Genomic DNA, 21,543 nt, shown 5'->3' with positions numbered 1-21,543 from the left:
TGCTCTCATCAGCCAAAAGAGGATTTCATGCTTTATTTTATATTTGGCAGGTGCTATTAAAAAGTAGATGCCATGGGGCTCTTCTTTCTTTTTCATAGCAGAAGAGATGTACACATGAGATCAGCTAGACTGGTTTCCTGTGGATAAATGTCTTCACTTCTCTGGATACACACTACAAAATAAACCTTTGACCTGTACTCTCTTGGCACTTTTTGAATCTACTTGATGCTGACACACCTCTTTCTGATCAAGAGAACACGTTACATTTATTAGAGGACAGAAACAAAACAGTAACAATATTTTTATACCTCTACTAAGAGGTCCACAACATCAGATGGCATTTTCTCAATCAAGATTTCTATGACTCGCAGAATTTCTCCCTTTGCCCGTGCCAGTGCAGTAGTGTGGATATTTTGCTGAGATTGTGTATTTGCAGCCAGAGCTGTGTGCCTGTGGACCTGCAGAGACAGATTATAGAGCAACACAGATAAAAAAATAATTTACGGTATATTGAGAGATGCAACATAACAAGCAACTACATTTCAAGAAAAAATACACTGGAGACAAAAGTGAACACTTGCTCTTCCTGTCTATACCAGAGACGTCAAAATCTCAGTGGTTTGCACTTTTTGTTTAATAGAATCCGTGTCCTGGGTTTGCTTTCTACCAGGGACTATATTCGTGTAATTTTTTTTTTTTTTTTGCTTTTCATTTTCATTTGTGATTGCCTTGGATGTACCAACTTGTTGCTGAAATTCCCAAAACATACTGGTAGGTTAATCAGGCTTTACCTAAACAGACCTAAAGCATTATTCTTTAGTGTGATCGGAAAACACATTCTGTAGGTAGGAACAGTTGTTAATAATTCCAAGCAATTCTTTCGGAATGTTAACACAGAAAATACACTTCAGACAACCAGGTGATGAATATTTTAGCAAAATAGTGGAGTTGGGCTACAAAGCAACCCTGTCAAATTAATAAAAAGTCTTTACTGATGCATCTACCTGTAAAAAAGAAACTTAGAATACTCACCTCTTCTGCTACCTGCACCACAAAGAGCCAATCTAATGCTGAGAAACTGCACCCTGAAGTTCTGAAGCGTACATTTCTAGTTAGTGTTGCCACTGCAAGAGCTGTAGGGGACCCAAGAACTCAATACTCCTTGAAGTGTAGGTTTTCTAGCAGACTTTAGGGGCACAATTTCTCAGCAACGGAGAAGCTTTCCACTGTGCAGGTGAAAGAAATGTGCATTTTATCTCTTCCTAACAGATACATGCTTAGCTGAGATTGTTTATTAACCAAATACATTTAAAAAACTAATATTTTTCACACTGGTTCTTTAAAAAGGGCAGATTATCGAGCAATAAACTACCAATTAAACAGCAAATGGATATCTGATTGGCTGCTTACAGAAAGAAGTCAACCAGAATGATGCGAGAGAGGATACACTTTAATCAGTAAAGCTGGGTGATCCAGATTTCCTAAAAGTCATTTGCTATTTGTTGGGAAATGTTTTGAATCTCAGACCAGATCTATTCCAGGTTTGTTGGATCACCCAGCTTCACTTTTGAAAGTGCATCCTCTCCAGCCTTGAAGAGCTTTAATAAATCATGGCCAATGTGTTTGCACATGCCACAGTCTGTCCCTAAATTTAACACAAGATACACCTCTGTTCATCTAATGTCTAAATTCACTTCTAACATTCATAGCTCAGCAGGTCTGAACTCAAAAAGCTTGGCTTCTGAATGTAGAAGAATGGATTGCACTGTTGATTTGCATAATCTAGGGAAGTATGTCAGGTAAATGTACACTGCATATCAGGTGCTCTTGTGCAGAAAGCAGCAGACGTATGAACTGATATGTTGTATTCCTACCAGCTCCTAAGATACTATTATCCTGCTTTATTTATATAACTAGACCAGAGTTCTTCTTGAACTGCTGCTGTAATACAGTAAAGCGTCACTTCATACATTACTGTTATTTGAACATGCATAGATCTTTAAGAGTGCTATCAGCATATTGAATGTCCCTCTGAATGATAGGGTGATCAATTGGATTTTATTTTAATTCTGTCATAGAGGATAGTAAACTGGACTTAGGGAACAAGACACTCCCTGGGGAACAAGAAAACCTTCAATAAATACAGCTGCTGCTTCTAATTGACTGTCTGTAATATTTAGTGGAAACAGAGATGGGAAAGTTACTGCTGCACAAGGACATTACTCACATATTGTTGAGTAGGCAAACTACCCACATACTTAGCTTGTAGAGCGTACATCTAGCAAGACATAAAACATAAGCAAAGCCATTGCTTGGGATGGTACAGTAGAGCTTTGGGAGATTGGCAAGAAAGTCCTAACTATTAGGTTTTAAACATTTTCTAATTATTAATTATTAATTAACTAAAGTGCTAAATTTGGGTCTGCATATACTATATATTTGTTATAAACTTCAAAAATAATTTGTGTGCCTGTCTATTACCTTGCAGCCTAGGTCCAGGCTATACAAATACCTCAAATTTCAGTCCAAAAGATGCTTTGTACACCCTTCAGTTTGCTGTGGCACAGACACTGAACCCATTTCCTTGATATGGTGCAGTCCATTGAGTGTAACATATGTCACTAATACAAACGCCTTTTTTTTTTCAGATAGCAAATATTAACACATTTTTTTTTGTCATTTTTGGTATGGGCTCGTAAATAACTGAGTGGGCCATGGCTTACAGATACCTAGAATGAATCAAAGGTGACAGGAGCTTGGAAGTATTATTTAGGCCTGTTAACACTGCCTTTTCTTTCAACCAAACCTGATGAGAAGATGAGAAACTTGGTCTGTGTAGCATGAACTTATGTCATATCTCTTGGTAAAGAAACTTTAACATTCACATTAAAACTTTAGTTTTATTTTTCAGACTTTCACTTTTCCTTGGTTGGTTTTCTTGGTAAACCCGTTTATCATGGCACTGACATTTGTCATGTCCAGCTTCACCAATCAAAGGTCAGCTATTATCCTCTAGTACAGCTCTGCTTGTAAAGCTATATAAAGCTATATTGGGCTCTTTCTGGCATTTTAGCATGCAAAAGTGGGCACACAGCCCAGTTTGCATAGGAAAATAGTTCAATAGTGACACTGCTGCTTCCTAAAGAATTGCTCCCGTAAGAAGTACATGAATACTTACCTCAGGCAAAGTGTCAATTGTCTACAAGAAGTAAAGCTTCTAGTAGAATCTTTAGCATTTAAAAATCGTGTGTCAGGTACCTGGCACCTTGCTGGTCTCAATGGTTTCTCTGATCAAACTCTAAATCAATACTGTGTTCTGTAGTGATGTAGGGGCCGTCAGATGTAACCACCTATTTCTTGTGTAAACTCCAAACTTTGTATTGGGTTGGCAGCTGACACTTGTGGAAGTATTAAAAGCTAAGGTTCCTGCAGGAGGCTTTGATGTTTGAAGATAATGGGAGTTTGGACTCTCTGCCTGATGGAAAAAAGTGTGAGTCTTCAAAAGCAGATGTAAAATGCTAGATTTTCTTAAAAGTAAAAAAAAAATTGCTTGAATGAATTTGTTTAAATGACTCTACAGTGAGATCACACTGAGGGTTTGTTCTAAAAGGCTGAACAAGATGGAGCCAGTTGTCCTCGATTTGTCCAGCCCCATTTTAATGAACTCTGGTTTTCTCATAACTGTCTCTTCCAAATGGGATTTGAAATTTTTACGGAATGCCCTAGATAATGTATGGATGGGAGAAAGGCAATTAATAAAAAAGAACAGGTTTTACCATTCAGAAAGAATTTGGTGCAGATGCAATGAAAAGATGGGGAGAAGGTTTTACCTCTTTAGCAATCGTTGTTATGAAGGCGGGTGGTCTGGCCGTGGCAATGAGCGACAGAGCGTGTCGTGCCGAGCGGGCTGAGTCCGCTGCCGGGCTAAGGGGCAACCCAATTGTGATGCTAAACAGGGATCAGGCAGAAAGGAAGAAGAATAAAAAAGGAGGCATTAGAAACATATAGAGTGAAAAGATTAGACACAGCTTATAATGTCAGTTCAAGGTCAATGGGATCACTCAAACAGTTAGAATATAATGGACTCCCAACAATGAGCAGTGATTAGGAGTCAGGGTGTTCCTGCATCACATACAAAATCGAATAATTAAGCGTGAAGATTGAAAACAGTATGTGAATCTGTCCAAAGTGTTAAAAGGGTCTTGTTAACAAATGATGCAGTCCCGGCTCTGAATACATATCACAAAAGACTAGGGCCCAACAATGGCACTGTTTCCAATTTTCAGGCAGGGTTTTATATGGCAGATAGATGTGTTTAATAAAAACACTTCCTGTGTCTATCCCAGAGTCCTTTGCAGTTGCTGAATGTTAAAAAGCCACGGTTTCAGTGGGTAAAAGGCTTTGTTAAAATATGTATATCAATAATACAAGAAAACAAGCTCAAAAGTAGAATCAAAGTTAAAATAACACAAAAAAGTACATTTTAAAGCAAACCTTGGTTTTATACTTAAGGAACAGTGAAAATTTTTTTTACTACCTTTTTACTTTTATTTACCGATAAATAATAAAAACCCAACAAGTGTTCTCAATTGAAAGATTATTAACAATTTTTTTTAGGCAGTGATGTGTTTACTTACCTGTGATAAACATTCCAATCATTTGCTTGGAAAGTCAAGGCCTAGTAAGGTGTAGTTTTAACAAGTCCCTGCAAAACCTACCAGTTAGTAGGGCATAAAAAGGAGCCATGGCACGGAAACCCAAATTATCGGTTTCTATTAATTCTTTTAACAACCAGCCACAAATAATTGTTTGTCCAGGCAGACGAGAAATTCAGTTTATGAGAAAATATATATTGTTTCCAAACAACCATATAACACATATCAACAATATGTTTTCGTTTGAAGCTATGGGCTGGAGAAATATCTGAAATTACGGTTTCTATGTATAGCAGAATATGTGTTTATGTCCCATTTCGCAACAGTATTCATAGGCATACAAAACGGATATCAACATTTAGAGGATTCCATCACATCAATGTGACCTTCTTAAAGCAACAACCCATTCCCTAGCTAAAGAGAGAAGTGAATTGAAGGAAAACAAGCACAGGTATAGGTTGACTCCCTTTGCCATGTGGCAGTGATTGTGCCCAACACTGTTACCAGGGGCTGGGAGCAAAGTTTACACACCTGTGTAAGCTCAAACATATTGGTTACAGCTAAGACGGGGATCCTGTATGGGCAGAGGAAAGGATCATATAAAGGAAACCTGACCTATGCCCAATGCAGGGAAAAGGTTGACTTAAACACCTTGCTTTGTTCATGAATTTACTGCCTTTTCATTAATTACTTCTTGTCAAAGTGTCAATTCTCTCTATTTTCTGTGACATCAGTGTAGCTTGGTGATTTGCTCAAAGCGGTCACAAATGAAGAAAAAGTCCCCAGCCCTACAAAGACTTTGGCTGAGATAGTGTAGATTGTATAGAACTTTGTATAGCGAGCAAAATGTTGGAGAAGCTAAGGAGCCAAGGATAAAATATGGGAATAATGTCAGAAATGTGATGTTTGTTATCAGACTGTTGAATAAGAAACAATTGGTATAACACCTTGACATGGATTAATTTTTATTTGTTATGCCTAAAGACTAAGTAAGGCTATACATACACAGTCCAGTATCCGAAAGAGAATATTTATATTAAGAAGTTAAAGTGTCAGTCTTACCAAAGATTATAATCAGTTACTGAGAAGATCACGAACACCTGACAATTACACGTACTATATGGTCAAAAGAATGTGGAAAGCCCTCCAGATTATGGAGTTAATTTGTTTCCAGTAAAGGGTATTTGTTAATACTACAGCATAAAGACAGAATGTTAAAATAACAAAATGAGAAAACAATACATTTATACAGAGGATGCAACAAAAAAACAGTCACTGTTTTGCATTATTAAGCCTAGACTCTGCCTGTGTGTGTAAATATGCAAATATGGCTGCCATTGTATACACAATTATAAACACATCACTAAGCACACTGATTTTTAGTGATCCATGTGGTTCTATTCAGAAGATTTTAGCACTTCCTGCTTGTTAATTCAGTCTGAAAGGAAAAGGCAGAAAGTGACTTTCTGCACCCATCTCCCTGTCAATCAAACGTCCCTTTTCACAGGTCTCCTTCATGACAGCAGTGAGAAAATCCACAGCCGTGATCACTGCACAGGCATGATGAGGGGGTAGTTATGGCAAGGCTTACTGTCATAATTGATTATAAACTCTGACCACCAATCATGGAAGAAGTGACGGTGGCAAGGTGCCTGCTCCAAGGACCCAGTAGTTGTTGGTAGTCATAAATGTTGTGAATGCATTATTGAGGGATCGATCATGGTCCTGCAATTTTATCCAAATATTGTTAAACAGGTGGGCTTTTTCCCCTAATTACCCTACCCCACTCTGTTACCCTTAACTTGTGTCTATTATCGGCCTATTTTTTTTTATAGTTTTCGTTGAGCGAGATAGAAACCTTAACTATCTCTCTTCCATCAGTGTTGATTTGTCAGATTTACCCTCACTTCCTGTCTTGCTGTTAACATTTCACCAGACAGGAAGCAAGGTTAAGTAAGGTCTCTAATAAGGCTTCAAGTAGCAGAAAATCCAATTTAAAAAAAAGCAATTTTAAATTAAAAAAACTATTGTGTAACATACAAATTTGATCAAAAATAATCTGACAAAAACTGCCGCTCCCCATCTCCTAAACCACCATTCCTCTCAAATCTGTCACCGATTTGCACTGGTGCATTTTTCCTTCCCCTCATTGCTGGCTGAGCATAAAACAGTTTGGAAAGCAACAGGCTTCTTGATAATTCATTAACATCGCTCAGGAGGGGTACTACGTGGTCAGAGATTAACCCCATCCTGCAGCTGGACCAGCTGGCTCACATGTCCGCTTTCAGAGGAAAAGATTGGAGCTGCCACAGGCACCAAAGACTGAGCTGCAAACAATGGCAGGTATTAGGAGGCCGATTTCAGCAGCATCACCAACTGTTACACATTCTTTAGAACAATGACAAGGTTTGACTGAGTGCTGTCCAATATTCAGGGGATGTAAAGGCAGAAAACTGCCAACAGAGAAGGAAAAAACAAAGCAGACAGACTTTGGTAGTCCAGAATACACAAAAAGATAAAGTAAGTTTCTTTAAATAGCAAATCTAGGTAATAATTGAAACCTCTGGACTAAAAAAAATGATATACAGCATACACTAAAGCTCCTGCCAAATTGCCATCTAATAACCAATATCTTTTCCCTTTCCAAGGCAAGCCATCACAAAAATGTAATTTTCCTTATTTTGTAGTGGTAGCATAGTGTAGCCTAAAAGCCTAATTTCTCTGAATTCTGCTAGGCAGTGCTGGACAGGATGTGAGGAACTGAGCAAAGCTTTAACACATTTTTCAGCAGATAGAGAAACGTGCTGTCAATCTAAAGGCACGTATGGGAGGAGAAAGGCATGACTAGTCACCGATAGATTTATTAATGCCAATTTCTAAGCAGCTACAGCAGCAGCAATGGTAACAAAATGAGGTTGTTTTGCTCTGTTTCCCTGTCAAAGACAATGCCTATGCGAAGGTTCCCTTGCTAGGATCAATTGGTATTTAATAAATGCTCAAAAAAAAAGGGAGCCCAGATTTAAAGCAGAACTACTAAATCAATGATTACATACCTATCCCTGTTTAGGTGCAGGGCCCCACCATCTTCTTTCTTTTTTTACTTTCTGAAGATGATCTTCAGCCATCTAGATTGGCCGTGCTACAATAATGTTCATTCATTCCTGGCATGCACAGCTCAACAGTGATCAGCAAGGTAAGAGCAGTCAGTGCAGAATGGACATCGCCTGTCCCTTTCTGTAATAACCACCTGCCTGCATCACCCATGTGACAAGCATCCTACATGACACATATGACTTTTAGTTTGACAATAGTTCTACTTTCATCCAAAAAAATTAAATTGAATTAATATCCACAGGGCTAAACTCCATGTTTAATGATTCTACTCTCAATGAACCGGTGGGGGTAGTTGTGGGTTGCCCATGTCTGGCCTTACCACTATCTGTGAAAAGCAAACAGGATTTGCCATGCAAAAAGCCCTGACTTTTTTCATTTTACACACCAATTTTTGACCTATTAAAAATGAGCCTAGAAGTAGATACAAGCTAATTAAACAAAATAACGATAACCATACTGACAAAACACAATCCACATTCCTCCAGTATAACGTCAAATAAAGATGGCCATACATAGGTTGATTTTCTCCTTCGATGGAGAAGTCTATTCGATCATTTCATAGAATTGACTTGAGGTTTCACTAGAACTGACGATTATTTTGAATACTATTGACTGAATATGATCGATGGAGTGTGGAATCCCCAGTCAGATCTGAAAAGTTCTGCAAATCATGTGCCAAGGATCTGACTTTTGTTTTTTGAGACCTCTCGACTTATTGTTGTTTGATGAAACTTTGGAACATGAGAACATGGTCTGAATATAAAGTCTAAATATAGCAAATCATTTGCTCTTCAATTGATTACAAAAAAAATCGGTATTAAGATAGTTACAGTGAATAAGTGCCTATTCACACCCACCATTCTTCTCTTTGCTCTGTTAAAGCTAGAAAGATTTCCCTAAAGAAAAAATGGTGGCTATTTTAACAGTAAAGATGTAAATTTTGCTAAGCGGAGTTTTACTTTTAACACGCCAGCATTCAGGATATCTCTTATATAGAAAACATGATAAGTGTCTAATCTAATTTCAGCATATCTTGTCATGCTAGACATGGGCTTTGACCCGAGCTGTCACCTCAGCAATCAGAAGTGTAATCTTTATACTGTCGGGCCCCTGATAATAACTCCCTAACTGATTCAATTTTTCTGCTCAGAGTAAAAGCAAAACTTCTCAACTCAATTATTCCACACTCATGTGATTCTAAATCAATGTTTATTTTATTTCCCCGCTCCTCTGAAGACAAAATAATAGTCAGCCACTTACCAGCTACAGGAGTCATTTTGTCCCTGGCTGTTGGAGAACTACATGTGCCAACATGCAAGCTAAGGGGCATGCTGGGGATTCTAGTTCTGTGACAGGTCAATGGCCACAGGCAGTTTCATTGGAAGTAAAAAGGTATGAGTATCATTGACATCTCTTTGCTTAGTTTTAGGTATAAACTGTATTATTATTATCTGGTATTTATATAGCGCCGACACATTACGCAGCCTTTTACACAGTCCATAGTCATGTCACTAGCTGTCCTTCAAAGGGGCTCACAATCTAATGTCCCTACCATAGTCATGTGTCGTTCACACAGTTCAAAGGTAATTTTGGGGGAAAACACTTAACCTGTTTTTTTTTTTTTTGGAATATGGGAGGAAACTGGAGTACCCTGAGGAAACCCTCGCAAACACTGGGAGAACATGCACTGCATGCAGGTAGTGTCCTGGCTGAGATTTGAGCCACCATGCTGCTCAAACTGAGAAGTAAAAAGAGCAAGTTACATTCTATCAGAAAAGGACAACTGCAGAAAATGGTAGGGTAGGTACTGTTAAAGTCACAAGACTGTGTGATAAGAACATAGAAGAATAAAAGAATAACAAAATATCCACAGAGAATCTTCTTCTTCATAGACAAAATGAAAGGATATTGTTGAGGTCTGGGGTCTACATGTGGGTGAAGGCCACATTAGCCCCTTTAGAACTTGTTACGCAGCCATCTTGTGCTAGAATAATCATTTTATCCCTAGCTGGGTGCTTACTCCATTAGACTCCTTTAACATCAAAATTCTCATCTCTTACTTCCTGCTGAAAAGTCTCTCCTGTTGGAATAATTTTATATAATGGAGAATGCAGAAATTTACAAGAAATATTTCAGACCAGGAGACTCAAAGCTGAGAAGCTGGTGTGTATAACCAGTGCCAGGTATAGACATATAACAGTATTTTCTTAGATCAGATTTTTCCCCAAACCCCAACGAGTTAACAGAAGAGATAATCCAGCTGTATGCCTGATTTTTCCTTTCAGTAACTTGTGACACCTCAATACTTAGGATCAGTCCCAGGTCCTAATTGTTCATCTCAGTTTCCAATATTAGAGCCCTATAGTTAATAGAAATATAAAATCATTATGAAGCTCTGTAATTTTATACTGCAATGCAATCTTAGGATATCAGACCATGTTTAATAAAAAAAAACTCTTCAGATCACGAGAAGGAAAATGTAATAAAGTCTTTAAAAAATAAATCTGCATATTTATAATAGCTGTGCCGCCATCCCTGCTTCTTTGTGTATGATGGGTTGTTGGTAATTCCCAATAGATATTTGAAGGGCTGACAACTAATTATAAGCCCGCAGGGAGAAGCAGACATGTGGAATGGTGTGAAAAATGTGATTTCTGTCTTGGAAACAATCTACACAGTTTGTCAGTATGTGAAAATGACTTTGTGTATTTAAATCAAATAATTAAAAGGCATTTTTATCATGTGGGGGAAGAGTAGCATTAACCTAGCCCTTTTTGAACACTTTTGGAATAAAACCTGTAACCAGCAGCCAGGTTTTTTCACCCCAAATCAGTATCTGACTTTACCAATGTACTTTTTGTAACACGGGCAGAAATTCCTTAAGATTAACATGTGAAAATCCAGTGTAAAGCGTTTTCAAATTAGTGGAAGCTGGTTTATACCTAAATATAGCCTATAAATTTTATTTGGATGTTCAACAAAACCTGTGCAGGTATGACAGGTAACTAGATTTTTTTCTTCTCAGATGGTTGCTGTAGTTTGATTTACCTTACCTTTTTAATCAGCTAAAATGTATTTTTATAATATTAGCAAAGCAAGGGCTTGAGATTCCCCTGGTATCAGCCTACAGCAGTCTCTGTATAGCAGCACAAGTAGCCCTTTAGTTTATGTGCTGACAAAAAGCATACTGGCAGGAGAGGTTTTGGGGGAACCAGGAAGATCTGGGCTCAAAGAGAGCGAATTAAAAGATTCTGGTCATCAGATGGGGACATTCATATGTGGGGGATTTCAGTATTAAAGTTTATTATTGCAGCAAAAGCTGGTTTGGTTATTTTATCATTTAAAGCAGACCTATCACCATACCCTTTTATATCAAGTAAAAAATTGTTTTTGTTTTAAAAACATTATCTCCTCCTCTTCTGTCTTTACTGCCACGGTAGTATGATCTCAGGCATGGGCAGAAAGAACTTTTCAGGAATTGGAAAAAAAAGTGTGCAGTGAGACTGGCACTCCTTTTTCTTCTTACAGTTACAGCAGGATACATCACCTGGACTCGCACCTGCACAGTGTAAGATTAGGTGACATAGGCAGAAGAAAAAAAGATGGCCTCACCCAGGGCTTTCTCGAAGAAACAATCTAGGACGGTGCACGACTGGATCAAGGCCAGGTGTGGAGGGATTTTTTTTTACATCAATGACAGTTCTGCTTTAATGGGCTGTTCATTTTTTACTTATTTCTAGGGCAGGCAGGGCATCATTTCTAAAATGGAAAGGTGATACACTTTCTGCAATAGGAATAGTGAGTATAGTGGGGTTTAGTTCTATGGCACAATGCTCCACCAGAAAATATATTGGAAATGTCATATTGCCTGGTTAAGATTAAAAATAATTACTTACAGTGCAACTCGTTACTACAAAACTTGCATCAAACTAAAATGAAATTACTCAGAAAACACTACATACACATTATATGCCAGAAATGAAAGGCCTACAATCTCTACAGTCTGCGTGTACAGAAAAAAACTAAATGAATACTTGCGTGGCAAAAAAAAAAAAAATAGAGGTTTAAGGAGTGAGACAAAACTTTGCAGCAAACCTGCACAGTTATCTGTACTGTGTCAGCTGGCTATCCATCAGTAAATGCGAGCTGAAATGAAAGAGTAAAAGAAAAGAATAAAAAGAGAAGAAGAGAAAAGCACAAGTCTGGCAGAAAAGCTCCTTCATAAAGCACGCTTAACATCAGAGCCAGGCAGCTGTGTGCTGTTATTGTGCACGCATTAAATCAGGCACATGAGGGGGCAGCCCAGCAGGGTGGCAGGAGGGTAAAATGCACGTCTCAACCCCTTACGCACATTGTTGCTGTCTGGTCCTATGCAGCTCTTTCTCCTGTCACTACTGTACCTGTCATGGGTGTAAGAGGCCATTTTCAATCTAAATCTTGTTACGGATTAATAAGCAAACACTTTCTCGCTTATTATGCAATTTATCATGATGAAAATTGCCTTGGGCTGCTCAAGGCTACAAGCTGATACATTCATTTATTCAGGTGGAGGGAGGCATACTAATCTTTATGACAGCCAGGATGTACCAGAAAAATTAGAATTACTTATAAGGGAAAAAAAAAAAGATATATGAGATGGGTTGTTGGGGTAAAAACCTTTTCTGTTTATATCCAGTTTATGAATTTCAATAACTGGCTGCATTTGGAATGCAAATATAAAATAGTGGAAGCATTAAAGCTTTGTTATGCAGAGTGAGCATAAAATAAATACATTAAAAGCTCCCATGGAAATTAGATTTGTAAAGGCAGCACGCACGTAAAAGTCTTAAAATAAAATATGAATTAAAAAAATAAAATAAATAATGGATAAAAAAGGAAACCAAACAAGTAATATATGTAAAAAAAACGTACATCATGTCTACTTTGTATCCATACACACCTAAACATATACATACGTGTTTGTGTAAACATACATATAGGGGTACATTTATAGATTGGTGAATCTGACATTAACAAAACATTTACTGCAGGTGCATGTGTGTTCTACATGACCGTCATTGTTTTGGCACAAGTATATGTAAGATACCAGGGGCATTTACAATCCTATTGCTTAAGATTCAAACAATTTTGTCCAATAGCATTTTTTTTTATTTTTAACCTACCTTTTTAAGAAAATTAAATAAACAAAAAAAATATGAATGAAAAAAAATATGGTCAGCAATAAACCAGGAAAATGAATGTGTTGATGCTATTTTAAATTACAATAATTGTTCTTGCTTTAAAATAAAAAAAGAAAGAAAGACATATTAGCACATACTAGTCGCTGCTGTGTAATACACCATAGACGCCTTCCCTTCACAGTGTGTATTCTGGTGCATGTGTGTTCTACATGACAGTCATTGATTTACCACAAGTAAATGTAAAATACCAAAGGCATTTACAATCATATTGCTTAAGATTCAAATAAGATTAGTTTGTTCAATACTTTTATTTTTAACATTTTTTTTTTTAAAGAAAATCACATTTATTTATAAAATGTCATTTATATATTTCATTTTTTAAATTTAACTCTCCGGCCCCTATACATCCACACCATCCCCTGATTGCCATCTATCATCTACATATTGATCTACAGATACAAAAAATTAGAATCGTTATCCATAATACTTTGGATTGGGCGTTTAGTAGCTATTAAACTTGCAGTAAATTGGGGTATTATGGATTTGACATATTTTGCTTTTGTCTGTTTTCTTATGTTACCTTTTGACCATGTACAACATTATTAGTTTAAAAAAAATGTCCAGAGAGGGGGGAAGAAAATCAATAGAATTAAACAAATACAAAAACAATAAAAAAATGAGAAAACATGCAAAAAGAATGAAAAAAAAATCGAATGTTTAGGAAAACAATAAAGCTGGAATGCACCTAATTCACTGTAATGATTCTTTCTCAAATAATAATAATGTGGATTTACTAAATAACTGCCTTCCCAAGCCAGTTACTGATATCTAATATGCCTTTAGTTTTTTTTATTTTAAAGTGGGTTTAAATACCTTTACTATGAAAATATATTTTAGAAAAATTTTAGGTAGTGCATTTAAGCAATTAAACCAGAAAGCAGAATGTGTTGCCTTGCTTTAAAAATTAAAAAAAAAAGAAAAAAAAAAGGAAAACATATTGACACACTAGAGTCTCTGCTGTGTAGTACACCATAGACACCTTTCTTTCACAGTGTGTATTCAAGTACTTGGGTCCTAAATGAAAACGCTTTATGGCCTTTGTGATTTTTTTTTTTTTCCCCCCCTAGCCATTATGGCTTATGTAATACTTGTGTGAATAGACAACTGCCTGAACCGCTGGACCTCTTAAGATGATTGCAGAATTGCTGGAGTAAATTTCTTTCAAGCATGTGGAATTTGGCCAGGAAAGATTCAGCCTGCTATCGTGCTTTCTTAAAGACATGAAAAATCCTAAAGTGCAGCCTTGGAACAAATATTTATCAATATAACTTCTGTATATATGCACCCCTTTTTGTAAATTCTTAGCTCATATAACCAATGGTTTTGTTTATAATGTGTTTTATCCTCCAGTGCATAATTTATTTTATTATTATCTCTATTACTCATCCTTGTTTGCAACACTTTGTAAATCATCAAGGGAGAGATTGCTAGATATGACACTAGATATATAAATCAATAATTATTATAATCTTCTTTCATTTCTTTGTAATATTTATTAGAATGTGTCTTGTGATATCATAATAATATCATCAAATTTTCAAACATAAATATTGTTCTAGATCAAAAATATAAAAAAAAAAAACAAAAAAAAAAATAAAACAATAAGGCAGAACAACATTCAGGTAAAGTAAAAAAAAAAAAAAAATAAAGGAAAAAAAGAAACAAAACTGCTCTGAATTTCCAACCAGTTTGTTAGCCTTAGCTTCTGAACTACAGAATGCCATCTATCCCCACCTCTTTCTATACCAATTCACATGCAAACATCAGTAATTAACAAGAAAAAAAAGTAGTAAACAATTTTTGTACTACCTAGAGCAATGTTTCTCAACCTAGGATTCCTTCAGAAGTTGCTTGAGCAATCAGCAATTTGTGCCTCTCGGTAACACCAATGATCTTTCTGGCTATATATAAGGGCAACATTCATCTCACTAGTCAGAAATGTATTGGCATTTTGGCATTCTGGGGGATTCCTTTCACTGACCCCCAAGCTAATGTACTGTGAGCTGTGGCTATAATAAATATAAGGGATTCCCTAAGACCAGAAAGTTATTTCAAGGGTTCACCGTGTTAATAAGTTTGAGAAACACTGAGCTCTATAGAGACTTTAAAGGGTGAGGTGAAATTTGAGGGCCTTCCTACAACATAAGGAAGCTTTTCAATAAAGGTGTAATAGGAAGTAATAAAACAGCTACTTACTACAAAAAAAATATAAAATATAAATATAAAGCTGAGAATTGCTCTAGCCGGGCAGAGATAGCTTTGTGGGGAAATTTGGATAATGAATCGAGATACATTTTAAATTGAGAGGATAGAACTATGGAGGGCTGCCACTGCAGACTTATTTTTCAAAGTGCAATTTCCAGAGCTGTCAAATTGATCTAGTACCTTCAGTACTGTATTAATCACTGACCTGGATCAGGCATGCAAAGCCCCCCACCAAAAAAATAAATAAATTTGTGTCCTGAATTCATTATGCAGGTCGATGACCAAATAGGTTACATAGCCAAAATCAGGGTAAAAGCACTACAGCTTGGACACTGAAAAGTCAGCAATAGATATTAAATAAATTAAAAAAAAAAAAAAGAAAAACCCTTTAGATATAAAAGATATATGATGGGACTTTGGTAATGATATATGATGTGACAAAGTACATGAGACACAATTATAACATAATCCCATTTTTCCAACTATATACAGAGTAAAAATACATTGATATTTAAGGACTCTTGCTATATTTATCCCTGCAAAATGAAACCATTTACTATGGGACCTTAGCATAGCAAAACATAAATACATTTCTGCCTTAATCACATTACACAGAAGGTCAACCTAAGTTAAGGCATTTACCTCTAAATCATCAATGGGGAGGAAATTAAAATGCTGCTTTTCATGAACACATAACCATATTTACAAAGCTAAAAAGAAGCTGTTCTAATAACAGTAATAATATTCCTAATGGTAACCGGCAAAACTGCCATAAATATTTAATAACAAGAGATCATCAGCTTTCCTTGCTGTACCTGTTTTTTTATTTGTCAGGTCAGGGATAAGGATAATTTCTAGAACAGAGAATTTGAGTACGTTTCCTACATGGGCCTCAAGTCAGGAGATATGTTAAAGCTTGCCAAGGGTCACTTACCTTTGCAAATACTGAGGAAGTGGGGAAGAAGGTAAATTGTACAGGTGAGATAATTTGTCAGTTGGCATTGTTCCTACGATACAACTGGCACATGCTAATCTACCTTCACCCTACCTACCCTCTACAGTGACACTGAATGTTCCTATGAATAATGCCACTGCCAGCATGTTTTAATATCTTCTTAGTTCTATTTATGACTTCATGCTTAGATTCATCACTTGCCAAAAACAGAATGTCTTTGTTGAGGTAGTTTCACAGAACAGAGGAAGGGAACTTATCTAGAAAAATGGTAAAGCGTACCTAAATTCAACTTTTTCACTTTACATAAAAGGGTAGACAACTTATATGTAAAGGAAAAATGGTATTTATTTATTTTTTATAGTGCAAAAAAGAAATGGTGCTGCACCACCCCTTTCAGTCTTCAGTCAAGACTGAATGGGAGTGCAGAGCCTCCAGGGATACCTACATCACTCAACCTGGGAGGCTCTTGCAGTGCTAGAGCACATTAGATAGCTGATCCCAAAACCCAAGGTGCTCAAAAAGCATTATAAACTTAATCTTTAAAGTCTGTGCTCACCTCCTTCCTACCTACACACCTCTATGGATCAGACAGGAACAGTGCATCACATTGAGGAATGTGAAGATTGATTTTATATCAGCTCTGCTTTCGGGACTATAAAGTGCTAACTGTAGCATGAGCAACCCCTAGTTTAGGGCTATAGCTAAACTCCAAAAAACGCAGATAGCTGGTGATTGAAAAAAGGGCAAGTGATCAGCAACAAGGAGGTGTAAAAATGTAAAAAGAAAAAATAATAATAGTACTTTATGAAAAAAGATAAAAACATAGTAATCATTTTTTGTTATTCAGTTTGGATTTACTTACCTCAAAAAAACATGGGCCAGAAATGTATTTAAGTAGCTGGATCACCTAATATAAGCTGACAGACAATAACCAGTACTGTAAACCTCTGCTACAAGAAGATGAGCCTCATATAATATTACTTTGTACTCCATGCTTCTTGATAAAACCTGTAACCAGATGCTGATCAATGCTAGATGCACATATTGTGTGGATGATCCGATTATTCTGCAAACACTGACCTGAAATCATTTCAGCCGCGACCCTATTCATATTAAGATGGTGTCTTTCTTTGGCTGTAAGCAAGAATCCCAAATGCAAGGGGATTCCTTAATCTTTACTGGAGGACAAAATATTATTAGAAATTCTAAGTGTGACATATTCCTCTTCACAGTGCAAGTAGTGAAGAATAAGTGCAGGTTGAAGATAAAGGGAGCATGGAGAGCATAAGATAAGATAAGGAATGGCAGGGCTCATAATACACGCTAGTGACAGCACTCTTCATGGCGGCATGTCACAGAGGACCAGGAAGACGACATGCCTCAGGTTGGGGATCAATGGCTTCTTTGTAAACTATTTGATGATCAACAGAAGCCTTTGTTTCATATTGTACCCCTGTTTGTGTGTATTATCTTAGCGTTGTTCTTTCATTAAAGATTTTATATTGTGATATTGCAATAGTGTGTATGTGTTTGTAGGAAATAATAAACAAGAAGTTTTTATATTTAGCCATGACAGAATAATTTAGAAAGAATTAGAATGTTGTTAGAGGAAAGCAAAAAAATGGTAACCTTAATTGGCGAGTATTATATAATTTACGGCAGTTAGATTGTGTATGAATTTTACAGGGCTTCTGGGCAATCAGAAAAAAGGGGAACTGCCTGACTCATATTGTTCAGTTTTTGATGTGAAATTTATACTATTTTTATTTATATGTATGGATATTTTTCTATACTTATTTGTATGCTTTCAAAATGTAAACTTCAATAAAAAAAGATTGAAAAAAATGGGGAACTGCTATATTTTTAAGGCAAAAAAGAATAGAACAATAATATTCATATACTTGGCTTTGTACAGTTCATTACACTGTTGCATTGTATAGATACTTTCAGTAAAGACTTGAAGATAAAAATATTGTTTTTTGCTTTTCATTTTGTAAGCAAAAATGAAAATAAATAAAAATCCATACACGCTACAAATAGGGAAGGTGTATATTTTCTGTTTGAATATACTTAATCAAGTGTTCAACTCCCTTTACCAGGATGTCAAAGTCATCATTATTATCAGTCCTATTAGGTACCAGTATGACCTAAGAAGTCAGAGCAGAATATTTTTTACTTTAGAAATGTATTGCCAAGTACAGAAAAGCTGAAAGAAAATCATGATGATTTGATCATATTTAATTACAGAAAATGTCAAATCACAAATGCAAGTAGTAAGATTTTTGTCATTATCCTTGTGCAATCAAAATATGGAGGTCCAGTTATGGATGTTACTCCCATGTTGTGTAATACAAATGTAATTTTCTTCACTGTGAATTTAGCTTTAATAATAAAGTTAATCCAGTTTAAATTTAAAAAAATATTATTAGGACCAGTCCAATATCCAGTCATTTGTTTCCCATAAACTCCAGAGGCATAGATGTCCCCTACACATTAAAATATTCCTATAAACCCTTACCAAAGGGAGAAAAAAAAAAATTTCCATCCAAGATTTGTTTTTTTCATGAAGCAAGATTAGTTTAGGACCTCAAATAGCTAGCCAATCAGCCCATGGTACACTAGAGTTTTTGGATGTTACCCCTAGGATCTGAACGTTGATTATTAAAACTAAACCCATGTTGATATGTTACAAAGGATTGTTTTAAAAATGTTGGCATTTTGAGCTTCAAATACTATATATACTCAAGTATAAACCGAGATTCTTATTCTACCTAAAAACTTTAAAAGAATCTAAGTCTTAGGGCCCCTAGATTGCACTGTGCCCTCATGTGACAGCAACAACTCTGACATGAGGAAGCAAACTTTGCCACTATCAAGATGCCAACCTGCACAAAGTCACACTTGTGACATTGCAAGTCAGTTATGGAGTAAATACCGTTTCCCCGAAAAAAAGGCAGTGTCTTTTATTAAATGCACATAAAAATACACTAGGGCTTTTTCAGGGGATGTCTTATTTTTCATGAACAGTTGACATTTATTCTTGAACAAAAAAATCAACATTTATTCAAATATAGTAATTTCATTACATTTTGGATCTTCAACGTAACTCTCCAAACCCTGAATTCCATCTTGAATTTGACTCCATTTTCTTTAGAACCATTGTCCCCAATTGCTCATGTCTAGCAATAGCGCTTTCCCTAAATAAGCACATCTTGTCCATGTATTTATATATTTTAGTTTATTTTCGGGGTCGGGCCTATTTTTTGAGCATCCTCAAAAAGAAAAAATCATGCTAGGGCTAATTTTTTGGGGGTCGGTCCTATTTTCGGGGAAACATGATATCAGCTGCAGAGGCAATACGGGTGACTAGCCTTTGCCTTCTGCTTGCAAAGATTCATTTTTTAGATTGTAAGCACCTCGGGGCAGGGTCCTCCTCTCCTCCTGTGTCACTGTCTGTATCTGTCTGTCGATTGCTACCCCTATTTAAAGTACAGCGCTGCGTAATATGTTGGCATTATATAAATCCTGTTTATTAATATTAATAATAACAATAATAATTTTGTGCATATATGACTGACAACCAGACAATGAAATAAAGAACTGTTGATAGTAAAGTTTTGTAGGTTTCTCTTGATGAAAATGAAGTGATGAAGCGGTATAAATAAATGTATCTTCTATATCGTATATATATATATATATATATATATATATATATATACAGACGAGGCATAAAATATACTTTTAGATTGTATCTGTATGTGGACAGGAACATTAGAAGTCCAAATTAGGGAGGAAAAAAAACCTGCGTTGGAGATATTGCCCACTAGAGGCTCCAAGAGACAGAAGCCACCTATAGAGTCCTCCTGTAGCATAAGGATGTACAGATGTCTTTTCTGCTATTGCTAACCTATCATGAAAATTCAGATTAACGGTGTCATGTCAATTCTCCAGTAATACGGACCATAAACAAGTATGTAAATAAGGGATATATGGGAAAGGCCAGAGTTTTTAATCCACATACCTGTTCTAGGTAAGTGGCCCAAAAACCATTGATCCAGAATCACAGTCAGGCAGCTAAGGTGCAAAAAGATCAGCACATTGTGGCCTTCATCCCCCCATTCCTTTAATTGCTATTAGAAGCAAAAAAAAAGCAATAACAGTCACGCCATGTTATTTATTCTGTTCACTCTGAAAGTGACTTACTTGGCAAGCTGCTTTTCAGCATCAGCACACAGTTCCAGAAGTCCCATCAGCACGGCCGATACATCCATATACGGCTCCCACACCGTGAAGCCACGTCCAATCAGATCAATAGCGGTCCTGCGGATGGTGCTGTGAGGAGGGAGCTTGGGGCTAGGTGGCTGCAGCAGTAAGAAGGTCAAAGCTTTGCCTGTGATAAAATAAAAGAAAAAAAAGATATATTGCATTAAAAGCCATCTCTTGAATGAGTAAAATGGTTTTACAAGACTTAACAGCAGATTAAACGGGCAGCACGTTAAAAAAGATCAGCCGCCTCAGCAGAAAGGTGCAGGACTTCCGCAGCGCATCAGCTTAAAAGCATAAAACTTAATGGGGAGGAAAATTGTTTGACAGACAAATGATTGCATATGGCACCTGACGTGCTGGGGACAGGGGAGGCCAGAAGGAGAGGATGAAAGCAGGAAGGAAGCCTGGCACTTTCCGATCTCACAAGACATTTAGGGTAAACGCCATAATATAGACATTATTGATCAATAACAACTGTTCAATTGCTAATCACTAATAGCTATTACAGCCTCATTAATCCTTTGCTGAGTAAATGCAGAAATCATTACATCTCTTGTGAACGATCTTTCCAGAAAAAAGTTTATTTTGTCCAATAAACAAAATTCAGATTTTTAAAAACTACATACACAGTGTATTTAAACAGAACAAACACAAATTGAATAGAAAAAATGAAAACAAAAATCAAAGCAACACACACAGTGTGGTCCAATGTTGCAGGCATTGATTTTCAGTATTACACAACACGATGTATAGCGCTATATAGATGAAACATGTTGTTAGGGAACCATAAAATGTATAGAAATAGCGCAAGGGATTATTTACTGTCAACCTTGTATGGAATGAGTTCATGGCATTATACGCCATCTTTTATGGACACAATAAATCCAAAATGGATGTGGTTTTGTTGTCTGAGTAGCAGAGAGATTTAGTCATGTAGAAGAGGGGAATAGTTGAAAGAGTACTCCAGGCTAAACAATGATCTGTATTCAGACTGGAAGTGTTAAAACCACTACATGAAACGGTTTATGAAATATTTTCGGTTTCCTAATAATATGCAAATTAGCAGCCCTGTGATTCCTGACAACCTAAAAGGTTCAATCAATGGCCT

General features: G+C 36.4%; 1 protein-coding gene across 4 annotated transcripts in view; it reads right to left on the bottom strand.

Moving 5' to 3' along the window:
• WDR7 (WD repeat domain 7) overlaps positions 1 to 21,543 on the bottom strand; it is a 202,942-nt gene that overhangs the window by 45,427 nt on the left and 135,972 nt on the right. For all 4 annotated transcript variants that reach the window (XM_072416511.1, XM_072416512.1, XM_072416513.1 and 1 more), the window contains 3 exons: positions 20,373 to 20,559; positions 3,831 to 3,948; positions 309 to 458 (listed from right to left, as the gene is read on the bottom strand). In XM_072416511.1, coding sequence (XP_072272612.1) covers positions 309 to 458; positions 3,831 to 3,948; positions 20,373 to 20,559 — 455 coding nt within the window. The remainder of the gene's footprint in view (positions 1 to 308; positions 459 to 3,830; positions 3,949 to 20,372; positions 20,560 to 21,543) is intronic.

The sequence above is a fragment of the Pyxicephalus adspersus genome, chromosome 6 (genome assembly GCF_032062135.1).
Source record: "Pyxicephalus adspersus chromosome 6, UCB_Pads_2.0, whole genome shotgun sequence".
NCBI classification, from domain to species: domain Eukaryota; kingdom Metazoa; phylum Chordata; class Amphibia; order Anura; family Pyxicephalidae; genus Pyxicephalus; species Pyxicephalus adspersus.
This window is presented reverse-complemented; position numbering and strand designations above follow the sequence as displayed.